This window comes from Neophocaena asiaeorientalis, unplaced genomic scaffold (genome assembly GCF_003031525.2).
Source record: "Neophocaena asiaeorientalis asiaeorientalis breed wild unplaced genomic scaffold, Neophocaena_asiaeorientalis_V1.1 scaffold91, whole genome shotgun sequence".
Lineage (NCBI taxonomy): Eukaryota > Metazoa > Chordata > Mammalia > Artiodactyla > Phocoenidae > Neophocaena > Neophocaena asiaeorientalis.
Genome location: NW_020173198.1, coordinates 52,193 through 67,681, shown reverse-complemented (window position 1 = coordinate 67,681; position 15,489 = coordinate 52,193). Strand labels below are relative to the sequence as shown.

The following is a 15,489-nucleotide window of genomic DNA, read 5'->3' as shown; positions in this document are numbered from 1 at the left end:
TTTACAAGTACTAAAATGAGTAGCCTTGTACATATTTCATTTTGTACATGTGCAATTATGTCAGTGGAAAATTTCTCAGAAATGGAATTGTTGGGTCATAGGATAAATGTATTTTTAATTTTGATGATTATTGCCAAATTGCATTCCATTGCAGGTGTGTCATTTTACATTCCTACCTCCATAGTATAAGTGCCTTTTCCCCTGTATCCTCATCAACATCAAACTTCAGATTTTTGCCGACTTGTTAATTTTTAAAATGACCTCTAATAATAGTTTTTTCTTTGTCTTTTTTTAAAATCTTATTGGAGTATAATTACTTTACAATGTTGTGTTAGTTTCTGCTGTACAACAATACTCGTAGGTTTAATTGGCACATTTGTTATCGTGTGTGAGACTGAGTCTATTTCCTATGCTTAAGATCCATCTGTGTTTCCCTTCTGTGCAGTGTTAGTATTCTTCACGCATTTTTCTATTGAACCGTTGGATTTTTCTTCCTCTATATTTATAGGATCCTTGTATATTAGGGAGAACAGCCCTTTGTGATATAGCTTACAAACATTTTTTCCAGTTGGTTGTCTGACTTTTGACAGTCATTTTTAGCCATACATATAGTGTGTTTTTATGTGCCCTTCTCTTCTTCATGTTTTCTTTTAATATGATTGAATTCTTTTAGGGTGTCTACATTTTTTTTCATAACTTAAAAAATTTTTTTTCTTTAATTTAATTAAATTAATTAATTTATTCATTCATTCAGCTGCGCCAGGTCTTAGTTGCGGCACTCGGGATCTTTTAGTTGCGGCATGCGGAATCTTCATTTGTGGCATGTGGGCTTTTAGTTGCAGCATGTGGGATCTAGTTCCCTGATCAGGGATCGAACCTGAGCCCCCTGCTTTGGGAGCGTGGAGTTTAAACCACTAGACCACCAGGGAAGTCCCAGGGCTTCTCCATTTTGAATCATAGTTAGGAAGCACCTGATACTTTAGAAGATAGGCAGATACGTGATTTGGAAAGATAACCCATAAAGTGCAGTTTTGATCTGCTAACTACTTAATATCAATATGCAGTTTAGAGGGGAAAAGGGGGTTTTTTGTTTGTTTATTTTTTCATATTCTTGTCCATTATGGTTTATTACAGGATATTGAATTTTGTTCCCTGTGCTATACATTATATCCTTGTTGTTTATTTTTATATGTGGTAGTTTGTATCTGCTAATCCCAAACTCCCACTTCATCCCTCCCTCACCCTCTACCCCCTTTGGTAACCATAAGTTTGTTTTCCATGTCTGTGAGTCTGTTTCTGTTTGGTAAATAAGCTTATTTGTGTCATATTTTAGGTTCCACATATAAGTGATATCATATGGTATTTGTCGTACTCTTTCTGACTTACTTCACTTAGTATAATAATCTCTAGGTCCATACATGTTGCTGCAAATGGCATTCTTTCTTTTTTATGGCTGAATAGTATTCCATTGTGTATATACACCACTTCTTTATCCATTCATCTGTTGACATTTAGGTTGCTTCCATGTCTTGGCTATTGTACATCGTGCTCCTGTGAACATTGTGTTGCATGTATCTTTTTGAATTACAGTTTTGTCTGGATATATGCCCAGGAGTGGGATTGCTGGATCATATGGCAACTCTATTTTTAGTTTTTTGAGGAACCTCCATACTGTTTTCCATAGTGGCTGCACGAGTTTACATTTCCACCAACAGTGTAGGAGGGTTCCCTTTTCTCCACACCCTCTCCAGCATTTGTTATTTGTAGACTTTTTAATTGAATTTTTTTTTTTTTGGCCACACAGTGCTGCATGCAGGATCTTAGTTCCCTGACCAGGGACTGAACCTGTGCCCCCTGCAGTGGAAGCATGGAATCCTAACCACAGGACTGCCAGGGCATTCCTGTAGACTTTTTTTTTTTGCGGTACGCGGGCCTCTCACCATTGTGGCCTCTCCCGTTGCGGAGCACAGGCTCCGGATGCGCGGGCTCAGCGGCCGTGGCTCACGGGCCCAGCTGCTTTGGGGCACGTGGGATCTTCCCGGAGTGGGGCACGAGCCCATGTCCCCTGCATCGGCAGGCAGACACTCAACCACTGCGCCACCAGGGAAGCCCTGTAGACTTTTGAATGATGGCCATTCTGACCGGTGTGAGGTGGTACCTCATTGTAGTTTTGATTTGCATTTCTCTAGTAAGTAGCAATGGTGAGCATCTTTTCATGTGTCTTTTGGCCATCTGTTTTTCTTCTTTGGAGAAATGTCTGTTTAGGTCTTTTCCCCATTTTTTGATTGGGTTGTTTGTTTTTTTGTTACTGAGTTGTATGAGCTGTTTGTATATTTTGGAAATTAAGCTCTTGTCAGTTGCTTTGTTTGCAAATATTTTCTCCCAGTCTGTAGGTTGTCATTTTGTGCCTTTTGGTTTCCTTTGCTGTGCAAAATATTATGCGTTTGATTAGGTTCCATTTGTTTATTTTTGCTTTTATTTCTATTGCCTTGGGAGACTGACCCAGGAAAACATTGGTGCGATTTATGTCAGAGAATGTTTTCCCTATGTTCTCTTCTAGGAATTTTATGGTGTCATGTCTTACACTTAAGTCTTAAAGCCATTTTGAGTTTATTTTTGTGTATGGTGTGAGAATGTGTTCTAACTTCGTTGATTTGCGTGTGGCTGTCCAGCTTTCCCAACACCACTTGCTGAAGAGACTATCTTTTCTCCATTGTATATTCTTGCCTCCTTTGTCTTTGTTTTGGTGTGTGTGTGTGTGTGTGTGTGTGTGTGTGTGTGTGTGTGTGTGTTTTGTTTTGTTTTGTGGCTGCATTGCTTGGCATATGGGATCTTAGTTCCCTAACCAGGGATTGAACCCATGCCCCCTGCAGTGGAAGCATGAAGTCTTAACCACTGAACCACCAGGGAAGTCCCTCTTGCCTCCTTTGTCGAAGATTAATTGACTGTAGCTGTGTGGGTTTATTTCTGGGCTCTCTGTTCTGTGCCATTGATCCATATGTCTATTTTTGTGCCAGTACCACACTGTTTTGATTACTGTAGCTTTGTAGTATTGTCTGAAGTCTCAAAGGGTTATGCCCTCAGCTTTGTTCTTTTTACTTAGGATTGCTTTTGGGAATTCTGGGCCTTTTATGGCTCCATATAAATTTTAGGATTTTTGTTCTAGTTCTGTGAAAAATTTCTTGGATAATTTGATAGGGATCACATTAACTCTGTAGATTGCTTTGGGTAGTATGGCCATTTTAACAATATTAATTCTTCCAATCCAAGAGCATGGGATCCATTTATTTGAGTTATCTTCAGTTTTCTTTATCAGTGTTTTATAGTCCTCAGCATGTAAGTCTTTTACTTCCTTGGTCAGGTTTATGCCTAAGTTTTTTGTGTTTTTTTTTTTTGATGTGATTTTAAAGGGTTTTTATTTGTTTTTACTTTTCTGATATTTCATTTTTAGTGTAAAGGAATGCAACAGATTCCTTTATGTTAATCCTGTATCCTGCTACCATGCTGAATTTGTTTATCAGTTCTAGTAGTTTTTGTATGGAGTCTTCAGGGTTTTCTGTGTATACTATCATGTCGTCTGCATATAATGACAATTTTACCTCTTCCAATTTGGGTACCTTTTATTTCTTTTTCTTGTCTGATTTCTGTGGCTAGGACCTCCAATACTATGTTGAATAGAAGTGGTAAGAATGAGCATCCTTGTCTTGTTTCAGATTTTAGCAGGAAGGCTTTCAGCATTTCACCGTTGAGTATTATGTTGGTTGTGGGTTTGTCATAAATAGCTTTTATTATGTTAAGATATGTTGCCTCTATAGCCATTTTGGTAAGAGTTTTTATTGTGAATAGATGTTGAATTTTATCCAATGCTTTTTCTGCATCTGTTGAGATGATCATGTGGTTTTGTCTTTTCTTTTGTTTGTGTGGTGTATCACATTGATTTGTGTACATTGGAAAAGGGTTTTTTTGAAGTGAGAGGTGGAATCTTTAGTTTGACCTATGTAGTTAAGGTATATTTTTACATGATCTGTGTGTGTTTGTCTCACTTGAATAAACTAGTCACTCTAATAGGGGTAATGCTTTTATTATCTTAAAACTTTATTGCTGCTACATCATTAAAATGTATTTCAGATACTAAAGTTCAAAAAATAAGGTTGTAAGAAATTACTCTGAAACAGATTCACAGACATAGAAACAAACTTATGGTTACCAAAGGAGAAAGGGGGTAGGGGAGGAATAAATTAGGAGTTTGGGATTAGCAGATACAAACTATTGTATATAAAATAAACGACAAGGTCCTACTGTATAGCACAGGGAACTATATTCAATATCCTGTAATAAACCATAATGGAAAAGAATATGAAAAAGAATATATTTATATGTATATATAACTGAATCACTTTGCTGTACACAAGAAACTAACACAGCATTGTAAATCATCTATACTTCAGTTAAAAAAAAAGAAATTGCTCTGAGAAAGCATGTAATAGGTTGATTTTAATACCTACAAAAGGTACTTTTTCTTCCTAATTATCTTTTTGTGTGTGTGTATAGAAAAGGATCATGGGTATATGAGATACTTTAATTCCTTTCAGGTATTGCATTAGAGAGCACAATTCAAAATCAGGAGGCTTAGAAGGTGATCAGAAACCAAGTGATATTTCATGTTTTCTGAGAGCACTTACCCTATTACAACACCCTTATCTCTGTTATGTAAAGGTCTTATTTTCCTTTCAGTGTATTTATTTGAAGAGGGCAAAGAGTTGTGTGGCCAACTGATTGGACAGTGGTTTTTTTTTTGCTTCTCTTGCCTCTGCTCTGTCATGGTCACTGTGCTACTTTGGATGCATACTTTCACTCTGAGCAGTATGACTTGAAGTTTGAATGGTGGGTAAATAATTGTTCATCTCCACATAAAAATTGTTCATCTCTTTGCCTTTTTGGCAAATCAAGTGGATTTGGGAAGCTTGTCTATAGATGACTTCTGTAGAAGTCATCTATAATTTTTGTGCTTCTACTGATTGTTATTTTACATGTTGACTGGTTTTGTAAATTCATGCAGTCTTTGAGAGAGTTATTCAAGATAGCAATGCCATTTCAGTGTTAACGATTAAATATATAGATCAAAGCATTATATATTTTGGCTAAGAAGATACTGATAGAGCACCTTTATTTGAATAGGAGTATCTTTTAGATACGTAGTTTTATCTAATTGTACTTCCTACTCATAAAATAGATTTAGCTTACTTTAAGGAAAATCCAAATATTTAAACATAAAATAATTTAAATTCAAGTTTAACTTTGATTTAGCATAATTTAAATAATCTTAAATTAGATACTGAAAGTAATTCCATGCATGGCTCTTCTGTGTAATGAAACTTACTATGTTTAATTTTCCCAGCAGAAATTCAGGAACCAAAAGCTCCCAGTCCTTCTATAAACCGGCAAACCAGCATTGAAACGGATAGAGTGTCTAAAGAGTTCATAGAATTTCTCAAGACCTTCCACAAGACAGGCCAAGAAATCTATAAGCAGACCAAGCTGTTTTTGGAAACAATGCATTACAAAAGGGTAGGTTGGGAACCACTTAGAAACATAGAGTTTTGGTTTTAGGAAAGGTCTTAGAGATAATGTAGTGCAACTTTGTCATTTTACAACTGAGAAAATAAAGACCCAGAAATGTTAAGTGACTTACCTGAGAAATGTCACTGAACCAAGTTAAACACACCTCCTAGGCTAATACTTTTCCTCTGCAACTCAATGGTGTTTGGATCATCTTCGCATGGAACGTCTGGCATCAGAGCTACTTATGTTGTGTACTTTAGTAATAAGCCTTCCTAACTTGTCACCTTGTAAATAGTGTAAACTGCCAAGAGAGCCATAGTAGACCTTGAACTCTAAGTAACAGTCATTAGACCAATAGTAATCATTTTAGGTTTATCTAGTTTTGTTTTGTATTGATTTTTTTTTTTTTTTTGCGGTACGCGGGCCTCTCACTGTTGTGGCCTCTCCCGTTGCGGAGCCCAGGCTCCGGACGCGCAGGCTCAGCGGCCATGGCTCACGGGCGCAGCCGCTTCACAGCATGTGGGATCTCCCTGGACCGGGACACGAACCCGTGTCCCCTGCATTGGCAGGCAGACTCTCAACTGCACCACCAGGGAAGCCCTGTATTGATTTTTAATTTTCCTCTCCTTTCTCAGGTAGAGAAGGGAAAGCTAAAATTTAAACATTGAAAGGGACCTTAGTAACTATATAGTTACTGTCCCTTTATTTTACAGGTGGGGAAGTTGAGAGCCAGAGAGGATAAGTGACTTGTCCAAGGTCACTTGGATAACACCTTGTGTCTTCCACACATGTGTCTTTGACCTGTACTTTCTAACCCATAATTTCAACAATGAACCACTCTTGCCCACATCTTTTTCCTCTTCATTCCTTTTTTCTCCAGTCCTAGTGTATGCCCAGTGGTGAGCAACCTTTTTACCACATACGGGTCAAGTCCAGAAAATTAAGTATTTTCAGAATTGCATTAAATTTTTTTCAGCCATTTTATCTTTATCAGGAAACATTTAATATCTCTACCGAGATTTTTTTTTTTTAATTTCCTCATTCCCAGAAGGTATCTCTTTTGGCTGAAATTTCATTCAGCACCTACATAATCCACACACATTGCAGTATTGCAATGTAACGCTTGACTTTTCAACTAATGTTGTTTGCTAAGACTCTTCAGAAGCTGAAGGGTTTATTTATTTATTTATTTATTTTGCGGGAGCGGGCCTCTCACTGTTGTGGCCTCTCCAGTTGCTCCGGACACGCAGGCTCAGCGGCCATGGCTCACGGGCCCAGCCGCTCCGCGGCATGTGGGATCTTCCCGGACCAGGGCACGAACCCGTGTCCCCTGCATCGGCAGGCGGACTCTCAACCACTGTGCCACCAGGGAAGCCCAAGGGTTTATTTTTTTACCCTTTTTTCTTTTTGATTAATCTCATTAGCTGCTTAACAGTCCCTTGTAGTCCCTTTTCACATTCTTTAAGAGATATTTCTATTACACACAAGACAGGCAGTGACATCATTAGCACAGAATTCATTTATGTTGAACATATAGTTGTCATCAGCTACTTTTTTCTTCTTTGAAGTTACCACAGCAAGAATTTAAATTTTATTGAGAAAATGAGAAGGTGGGGGAGGGAGTGGGGTGCTAAGAAGAAGCTAAAGAAGAATTTACAAGGTTTAGTTTTTTAAACTTATTATTGTTACATATTTAGTTTACATAACTAGAATTTAAGAATCTCACTGTGAGAACCAAGCTTCAAATAGGTTTAAGAGTGGCCATGGACTCAGGGATGTATATGGTCACCAGTGAAATGAAGAATGTCTAGATTTCTTTGTCATTTGGACGAAAAACTGTATGTGCCCAGGGTAATTTTAAAACATTATGTAGACCCAGCTAGATGTTCACCTTTCCCATCATAACTTGAAAACCATATTTTCTAACTTAATAAGCTCCCTGACTTGGTAAAAAAATATTTTTCCACAAATTTATTCATATGAAAATATTTTCAAAACACACAGACCACAGTTAAATCAAAGTAAATAAGACTCCTAGAGAAACTCTTTTGCTGCCCAAACTGTTTAAATCCTGTCCTTGCTAATTGTTGATAAATCCCTCACATACATTTCCCCCTGTTCTGAAAGTGTAGCTTTTGCCCCATTTTTAAAAGTATAACCTTTGTAACCCTCTGCTGCCTCAAAATTCAGACCCTTTAATTTATTGGATATTTTTGCATTAAAGCTTTTTAATAAATGAACTTTCTGGGTTTTTCAATGCTGTTTTTAAAACACGATTTCTTTATTAGTAGTAGTTCAAATATGCTCTTTTTCCTTGCGCAGGAAGCAGTCAAGCACAATGTTAAGACCTTTTGCTGATTTCAGTGTTCTTTTCCCAGCCATTCATTCTGTACAAGTCTGGTATTGATTATATTATATACTTAAAGTTTTTCTGATATTAATTCTCCTGAAAAACTGTTTTCTAAACCTGAATGAGGAGAAAGAAAATATAATACTTTAAAATATGGCTATATCTTCTCTTCCCCAAAATAAGTAAAAAGTTAGGTGTTCTCCTATATTTTAAAATAGATTTACAATTCTAAACCATATGTGTGTGCAAAGAGTAGTTTCCCCTGCTATGTAATTAGTGTTAGGAGAGCAGAAGCATGTATTCTACATGACCTCAAGGTATATTCCCTGATAAGGTGGACTATCTTAAAATCTGAGGACTGCATGCTTGTCGTACTTTAAATGTTAATGTTTAATTTTAAGTTTTATTTAGGAGGAATAAAGCCTCCTAAAAAAAATTATTGAAGGCAGCAGAAAGTAGCAATACAAAAAAAAAAAAGAACATTAAAGTTAAAACCTAAATAGATCAAACAGTTAAGTGTAGTACAAAAGAAAATTAATCCAGAAAACAGATCATGGAGATCCAGTTTCTAAAGATGAAATACACAGAAAACATAATTAAGGAAATAGTCAAAGATTTTCAAAATGGAGGTGGAAGAAAAGATTTCAGCCATACAGTTAAGAAAGAATACAGAGAACCTCTCGGAATATTCAAAGGAATATACCCACTTGTCAAACTTTTACACTACAAAGAAAAAGTTTTTTAGGAAAAAAAATAAAATGGCTTTACACAGACATTATAGAAAAGATGATCCCAGGCATTGGCTAGAGAATACTTAAAGAAAGTATTAGAGAATACTTAAAGAAAAGGGTTCATTTACACTGCTAGACTGTGTTTTTTCTTAGAAAACTATGAAAAAAACCTTTAAAAGAATTTACCAGCACAAACCTACAATCATATCACTTAGCTCCTTTGGCAAGAACTTGGGAGGATCTGAGATGTACTCTCCTTGCAAGTTAAGTTAGCCTGCCATAGTTTCATGGATACTGGCAGAAGACGCAAGCCTCCTGGGTCAGAAAAAAAAGAGGCCAGTTTATTAAGGCACTAGCAATAACCAGAGTATATCAGCATTTGTACCAGTTCCCTACATATCAATTCCCACAGGGCAGTGCAAAGAAGACCAGGTAATGCCTGCACATGCAGTAAGTTATAATAGAGAAGAGGATCTTTTATAGGGCCATGAGCTTGCCTGACTTTGCCCCAGAGAGAAACATTATTATACTAGACAGTAAACAATCTACCCTTTTCACTTAAGGGAGGCTCTACCTCTGTCTTCCAGTCCTGTCTGCTATACAGCTATCCTTGAAAAGGGTGCAGAACAAAGGCAGTCAGTGTCTCTCCTCACAAGATGTGTAGAAATAGGAGAGGTCTATGTAGAATTGTCTCCCCACATCTTTACAATATTATAAAGGGTGGAACAGTAGTAAATGGCCACTTTCATTCTTTCTTTCATTCAACTAGTGTTGAGCACTCTGCCTGGCTCTATTGTAGGCACCAAGGGTGCAGTAGTGAACAGTGCCCTCATGGAGCTGACATTTTAGTGGAGGAGATAGACAATAAACTAATTTATAATATATAACAGTGGTAAGTCCTCCAAATAATCTAAAGCAGGAAAAGAGGACAGAGTGGCAAGGGAGTTCACATTACGAATTAAACACTGGACTGAAGTGTAAATCTGCAAGAGAAATAGAGATATAAAAAGGAGTTTTCTGAATTGTAACAAAATTAGTGATTGTGTGGAACTGGTGTAGGAATAGGTGATCCATTGTCACCTGTAAAACAAGCCATTTAGGCCTTTAAAAGGAGGTCACGGTTTCTGGTTAGAAGTAAGTACTAGTAGTAATCACAAGAATGAAGTGTGTTCTTAGTGTTACGGTTTGGTGCAAATGCAAGGTAGCCAGCTACCTAAGTAGATAATCCATTGCAGAAAGTACTGAATTATGTGCATTCAATCTTCCTGTTGAACCTGAATGCCCTCTGAGAATTTTAATATTTTTTATATTATTGTCTTGTACAGTGGCTGGCAAGTCTATTAACCATGTAGTAAATGTTTTTAGAATGGATAGAAATATCATTTTCCAGAAATTGGGGAAAAATAATCTTACCGGAAAATCCGAGGGAAAACAGAATACTAATAGGGGTATAAGTTTAGCAACATGGTGAGATAAATCCACAAAATTTAGTTATAGTACAAGATGCCAGAGATAAAAAGCTGAAGAGCCTAGCACATTTTTTTAAAAATAGCAATTTTTAAAGACAATAGCAATAAAAAGATTAAATATTAAATAATAACTTAATCTAATATAGAAAGTTAGAGGCTCATTCAAAGAATTAAAAGACTGTTTCTCGATTTTATCTTGGATTTAGCTGAGGAAGTATAATATCCTGGATCTAGCTGAGGAAAACAAAAAGATAAACTTACAAATACTTTGCAGGTCAATATGAACACTTAAAATATTAAATTACAATGTTACATTGTTTATTCTAGAAAAAGAAGGAAGCAAGGGTTTGTGAGGGAAGGTTTCTAAATGTAGCAGACTTCAAAATATACTAAAATGAAAGTTACCACAACTACATATGATTTTCATATATATATATACAATATGTAGAGAGAAAGAGAGCAGTGAAATAAACTAGGGATTCCAGAAATAAATTCAGTTTCTCAGGAGCAAATTATATGAGAATTGGAAAACAAAGGGGAACAGGATTGCTTTTTACTAATTGCCGCTGAAAAAGAGAAGTTTGTATGCAGATTATTTAAGGTCTGTTTTTCATACTTTGAACCTTACATGCCAGCCAAATAAAAGAGCTAAGCAGGAAAAAACTTAGAAGAAAGCAGATTAAGATTTGTTTCACCTACAGAGAGGAGCTAAATTCACCTGTTGAAGAATTGTTCTTAATGACCAGAGAAAGGTTTAACGGTATTAGAAAACATTCAGGCAGTAACAAGTGTGCAGTCAGGGTGGTCACAGAGCGCTCTGTGTACTGTGAGGCCTGCCAAGTTATTTTGACTGAGGGAATGGAGGGCACCTTCTTAGAGGAGGCAAGATGTGGACTGAGCCTTAAAGGAGGTACTGTGGAACTTCCTTGGGCAGCTGTTGGAGGATTGGAGAGGAGTAAAAGTCATCTGGACTGGGCTTCCCTGGTGGCGCAGTGGTTGAGAGTCCGCCTGCTGATGCAGGGGACACAGGTTCGTGCCCTGGTCCAGGAAGATCCCACGTGCCGCGGAGCGGCTAGGCCCGTGAGCCATGGCCACTGAGCCTGCGCGTCTGGAGCCTGTGCTCCGCAACGGGAGAGGACACAACAGTCAGAGGCCCGTGTACCGAAAAAAAAAAAAAAAAAAGTCATCTGGACAGAGAATAATTTCACAGTGTTAGAGAGGCGGGAAAACTAAATGCAGATTCTCAACAGTAGGTAACCTGGTAGGGTAAGTGGGGACCAGATCATAAGATAAGATGGTCAGTTGAGAAGAGAAAGATCAAATGTGGGGAGAGCAGCTGAACTCCAGGTGAGAGATAATGAGGACCCAAACCAGGGAAGGTTCGACGGGAGAGACATTGTGAAGGCAGATAGGCAAGGTTTGGTCACTGTCCCTCACCCCAAGGCATCTTTTCTAAGGTAGCCAAAGCATCAGGGTCTGCGTGCTTCATCAGGGCTTTATTGGCCCGTGTCATTGGCCTGTGCAGAGGTGGTCTGTGAGAAGCAGTCCTGTGGAATTTGTCTTGGGCCGTATTCATGCCCATCTGTGGTGAAATCTATGAGAACCCTTGGAGAAATTCCTGATTTGGGTGTCAGAATTTCACCTGAAGAATTAGTTTGCTTTTACATTTTGGACACTCAGTTATGTGACTCTTTTCATCTTAGTGATGATTGCTAGAAAGTTTAGTTAGAGACAAATTTATGGGCTGACTTTTTGCTAACTTCTGTATCTTCAAGGAATACATTTTTGTGTTATCTTTCTTGGCTCTACTTTCTGTTTCTGTTTCTCTCCATGTTTTGTTTTGTTTATCATTTTCTGTGTTATTGTGCTGAACTGTGTTTATCTTTTATATAGACTTCAGATATTTTTTGGAAGAAAGTATATGTGAATATATATATTTGTGTTACACCTATAAAATCAGTAAAACCAAATAAAAATGATAAAGCCCAGTGTTAGAGGGGCTGTGGAGAAACAAGCACACCTACATGGCTAATGACTGTACTTGGAGTTTCTGAAGCAATGGATGTTTAGAGCTGTAAAGTTGTCCAGACTTACTAAGCTGTTAATGCCGCTTTTGAAAATGAATCACAGAGAAATAACCTAAAAGAAACAGTCTTCGCATAGTTGTTAATAGCTGCAATATATAATTAGCAAAAAAAGGGAAAGAACACAAGTACACAGTGGTAGAAGTGGTTAAATAAATCGGTTAATATAATGGAATATTATAAAGCCATCAGATGGTTAAGTAGATTAGATAAATCAAAATGTACATAAACATGCAAATTATCAAAATATGCATTGTACCCATATAAAAATGTGTATATACAGCAAAAAGAAGTGAGAGGTCATGGAATGTTGTAAATAATGTTAATGGACAGGCTTTTCTCCCCTGCAGCATTAATTTAATTTGTGAGTACTTTTGAGATTAGTTCAAGGAGTGGGTTTTGTAAAATTTAGAGCTTTCCTCGTGATCTTTCTTCAGCTACTAAGCAGACTCTTTGTCCCTTTGTTTCAGGATTTAAGCATTGAGGAACAGTCAGAGTGTACTCAGGATTTTTACCAGAATGTGGCTGAGAGAATGCAGACGCGTGGAAAAGGTAATACCTTGTTAGCCTGCCTTTGAGGGATTGCTGGTAGTTGCATAGGGCCTACTGCTGAGTCTCTTAGCAGTTTCCCTCTTTCTCAAAAGGCTTGGTTGGTTTGCCTGCTCTGTTCTGTAAATTACTCCACTGACATTCAGGTAGCTGGTGTTATACTTAACAGTGTCTTTGAATACCACCATGTATATCATTCCAAGATAATTAAGCAATTGGATAATTTCTTGATCAATGTTTAATAATTTCATTAGGGATAGGGACAGATTAAAACCCCTTGGGAGGCTTCTAAATGAAACCCCCATCTTGGAATTGCCATCTTGATGAGTCATTATTCACGGCCATGTGTTCCTCATGTGAGTTGGGGCAGGAAAGAAATTGAGAACCGCTGGCCGTGCTTTAGGTTTTTAGGGATTCTTCTTGAATTTGACTTGCATTGATGTAGATTTTAGCGTGTACTTAGCGTACATGTATATCTGAGAAATCTGCCCTATATGTATACCTCAGAGCAACCCCTAAGGTTTCATAGGAAACCTCAGAAAAATGAAAGGGTGAGTCTTGCCAGCATTCATCAGTCTTGGGAATTTCATGTGCTTTTCTAATGTAGCAATAGGGAATGACCCATGCTGAGGTCTTCCCACTTGGCAGGGTGTACAACTGTTAGGTCCTGCCACACAGTTTAAGTTAGAAGTAGGGGTTCTATGAAAGGCAGCCCCAAAAGTTGAGGTAATTTTTTAAAGGGTACTTTTTAATGTAACATCTTATACTTCTGTTTCTGAGTATATTTAATGTATTTCTGGTAAATTAGTTTTCTGCTACATTGAAAGTACTGTGAAAACATACTTTTAATTTTAAATGTTCATCCTTCATTCAAATATCCATTTGGATATTTCAGTGCCTCCAGAAAGAGTTGAGAAGATAATGGATCAGATTGAAAAGTACATCATGACTCGTCTCTATAAATATGTGTTCTGTCCAGAAACTACTGATGATGAGAAGAAAGATCTCGCTATTCAAAAAAGGATCAGGTAGCTGATTGTTCTGCTTTTTCTTGTTGTTATTTATTTACTACCTCCTGTTGGAAGAACGCATTGCAGGAAAACAGGACACTTGAGTTTCAAACCTTCAGAGCAAGTAACAGCTTAGGTACCTGCCATCCTTAGCATATAAACTCCTTTGTGGTGTCAGAAAGAAAAGGAATGTGGTAAATTGACAGGATGAAAAGGCTTAAGTCACCATCTTGCTTATTCATTTGAATCCAGGCAGCTTTAGATAAGAGCCGTGTTTGATATGTGAGACTGTTTAAATCCCCCAAATCTCCAAGGAACAGGAGGAAATTTCATTGTTTTCTCATTTCACTGCACTAACTATCTTGTCAGGCAGGAAGCTGTGAGTATCCATATCAGGGCAGTGTGTGTCGTTTCTCCTCATTCCTACCACGGGTGCTCGTGATTTGATTCAGCCGTTCCTCCAGTCGCATCTTTCCACTACCACTGGGTTGCTAACACTTCGCAAAGCACCCACTCTTCCATGGCCAGAAGAGTGAGCCCCAGTGCTCTGCATTCCAATGGCAGCAAAACACTGAGGAAAGAGGCCATCTACATGTGGGAACAGGGCCAAGCCTGAGCATGATGAGGTGCTTCTGGAGGAGAGGGGCCTAGGAATCGCAAATGGGGTTCCCAGACAGCGGGGCTGGTAATTGGTAGCTTTATACTTGATGATGTCTCACCGGAAGTGAGGAGTTGATCTTGGGAAGATGGAAGACAGAGCCAGAAGTAACTAGGTGGGCTTTGGACTGAGGTGCAGGATGAGAGTGTTAGTCAAGCAAGTGGTGAGGGTCAGCAGCAGAATCTCTGGAGCAAAGGTAGCATGTGACCAGGAATGTCAGTGATTCAGGCAGAGGTGACACATGCTTGTTGACCTCTTACTCAGGCTCTGGTGTGCCTCAGAAGTCGAGGGCAGAGCCGAAAAGGCAACAGTAAGGCCAGGGAGCAGCAGAGGCTTCTCAGATCCTCATTCAAGTATCAAGTGCTTTTCAATCATAGTATAATCTCATTTCAGCTGGTAAAAATTGTCTTCTGCTTTCTTGTGATAAGTGCAGAAGAGAAGCCTTGTTTTAGGATTCCAGTTACTTCGGCACGTCAGCTGAGCTCCTAGCATGTGTGTGTGCCTAGGATTGCCTGATTAGTCAGGGGTGCCCCATCTCCATTCCCTTAACTGAGGAAATGGCAAGGTAATTGCCTACAGTCCATCCTTGGAACTTTTTTTCACTGTCTCTCTCTTTCTCTCTCTCGGTAGAGCCCTGCACTGGGTTACACCTCAGATGCTTTGTGTCCCTGTTAATGAAGAAATTCCAGAAGTGTCTGATATGGTGGTGAAAGCAATTACAGGTCAGTGAAACTGAGAGCTTTTATATTTGGATGCTTTTCCCTTGAAGTTAGCATTTGGCTTTATAAATCTATACTTATTTCAGTGAGTAAAAAGACAGTGTTCCTAAAGTACTTTTAAAATGCAAACTGCCAAAGCTATGTTGGAATGTGGTAAAAGTGATTTAAGAGTGTTAGTTTTATGAATTTGAAGCATGCAGATTGGCAGGTAAACCACTTTCCCCCTTCATTTTCCATGACTTATTTCTTGAGCATTGAACTAAAGCTAAATACAGCTAGGGTAAATTTCTTAAAACTCAGTTGCATTTATATATTCAAAATAATTTTGAGAGGTGGAATTGGTGAGGTAGGGTCATG

The 15,489-nt window shown here is 38.1% G+C and overlaps 1 protein-coding gene across 6 annotated transcripts in view; it reads left to right on the top strand.

Moving 5' to 3' along the window:
- LOC112399208 (rab5 GDP/GTP exchange factor) overlaps positions 1-15,489 on the top strand; it is a 104,988-nt gene that overhangs the window by 39,249 nt on the left and 50,250 nt on the right. For 4 of the 6 annotated variants that reach the window (XM_024744235.1, XM_024744230.1, XM_024744231.1 and 1 more), the window contains 4 exons: positions 5,399-5,568; positions 12,667-12,748; positions 13,641-13,773; positions 15,044-15,135. In XM_024744235.1, coding sequence (XP_024600003.1) covers positions 5,399-5,568; positions 12,667-12,748; positions 13,641-13,773; positions 15,044-15,135 — 477 coding nt within the window. The remainder of the gene's footprint in view (positions 1-5,398; positions 5,569-12,666; positions 12,749-13,640; positions 13,774-15,043; positions 15,136-15,489) is intronic. The other 2 variants (XM_024744232.1, XM_024744233.1) reach the window with 1 other exon arrangement.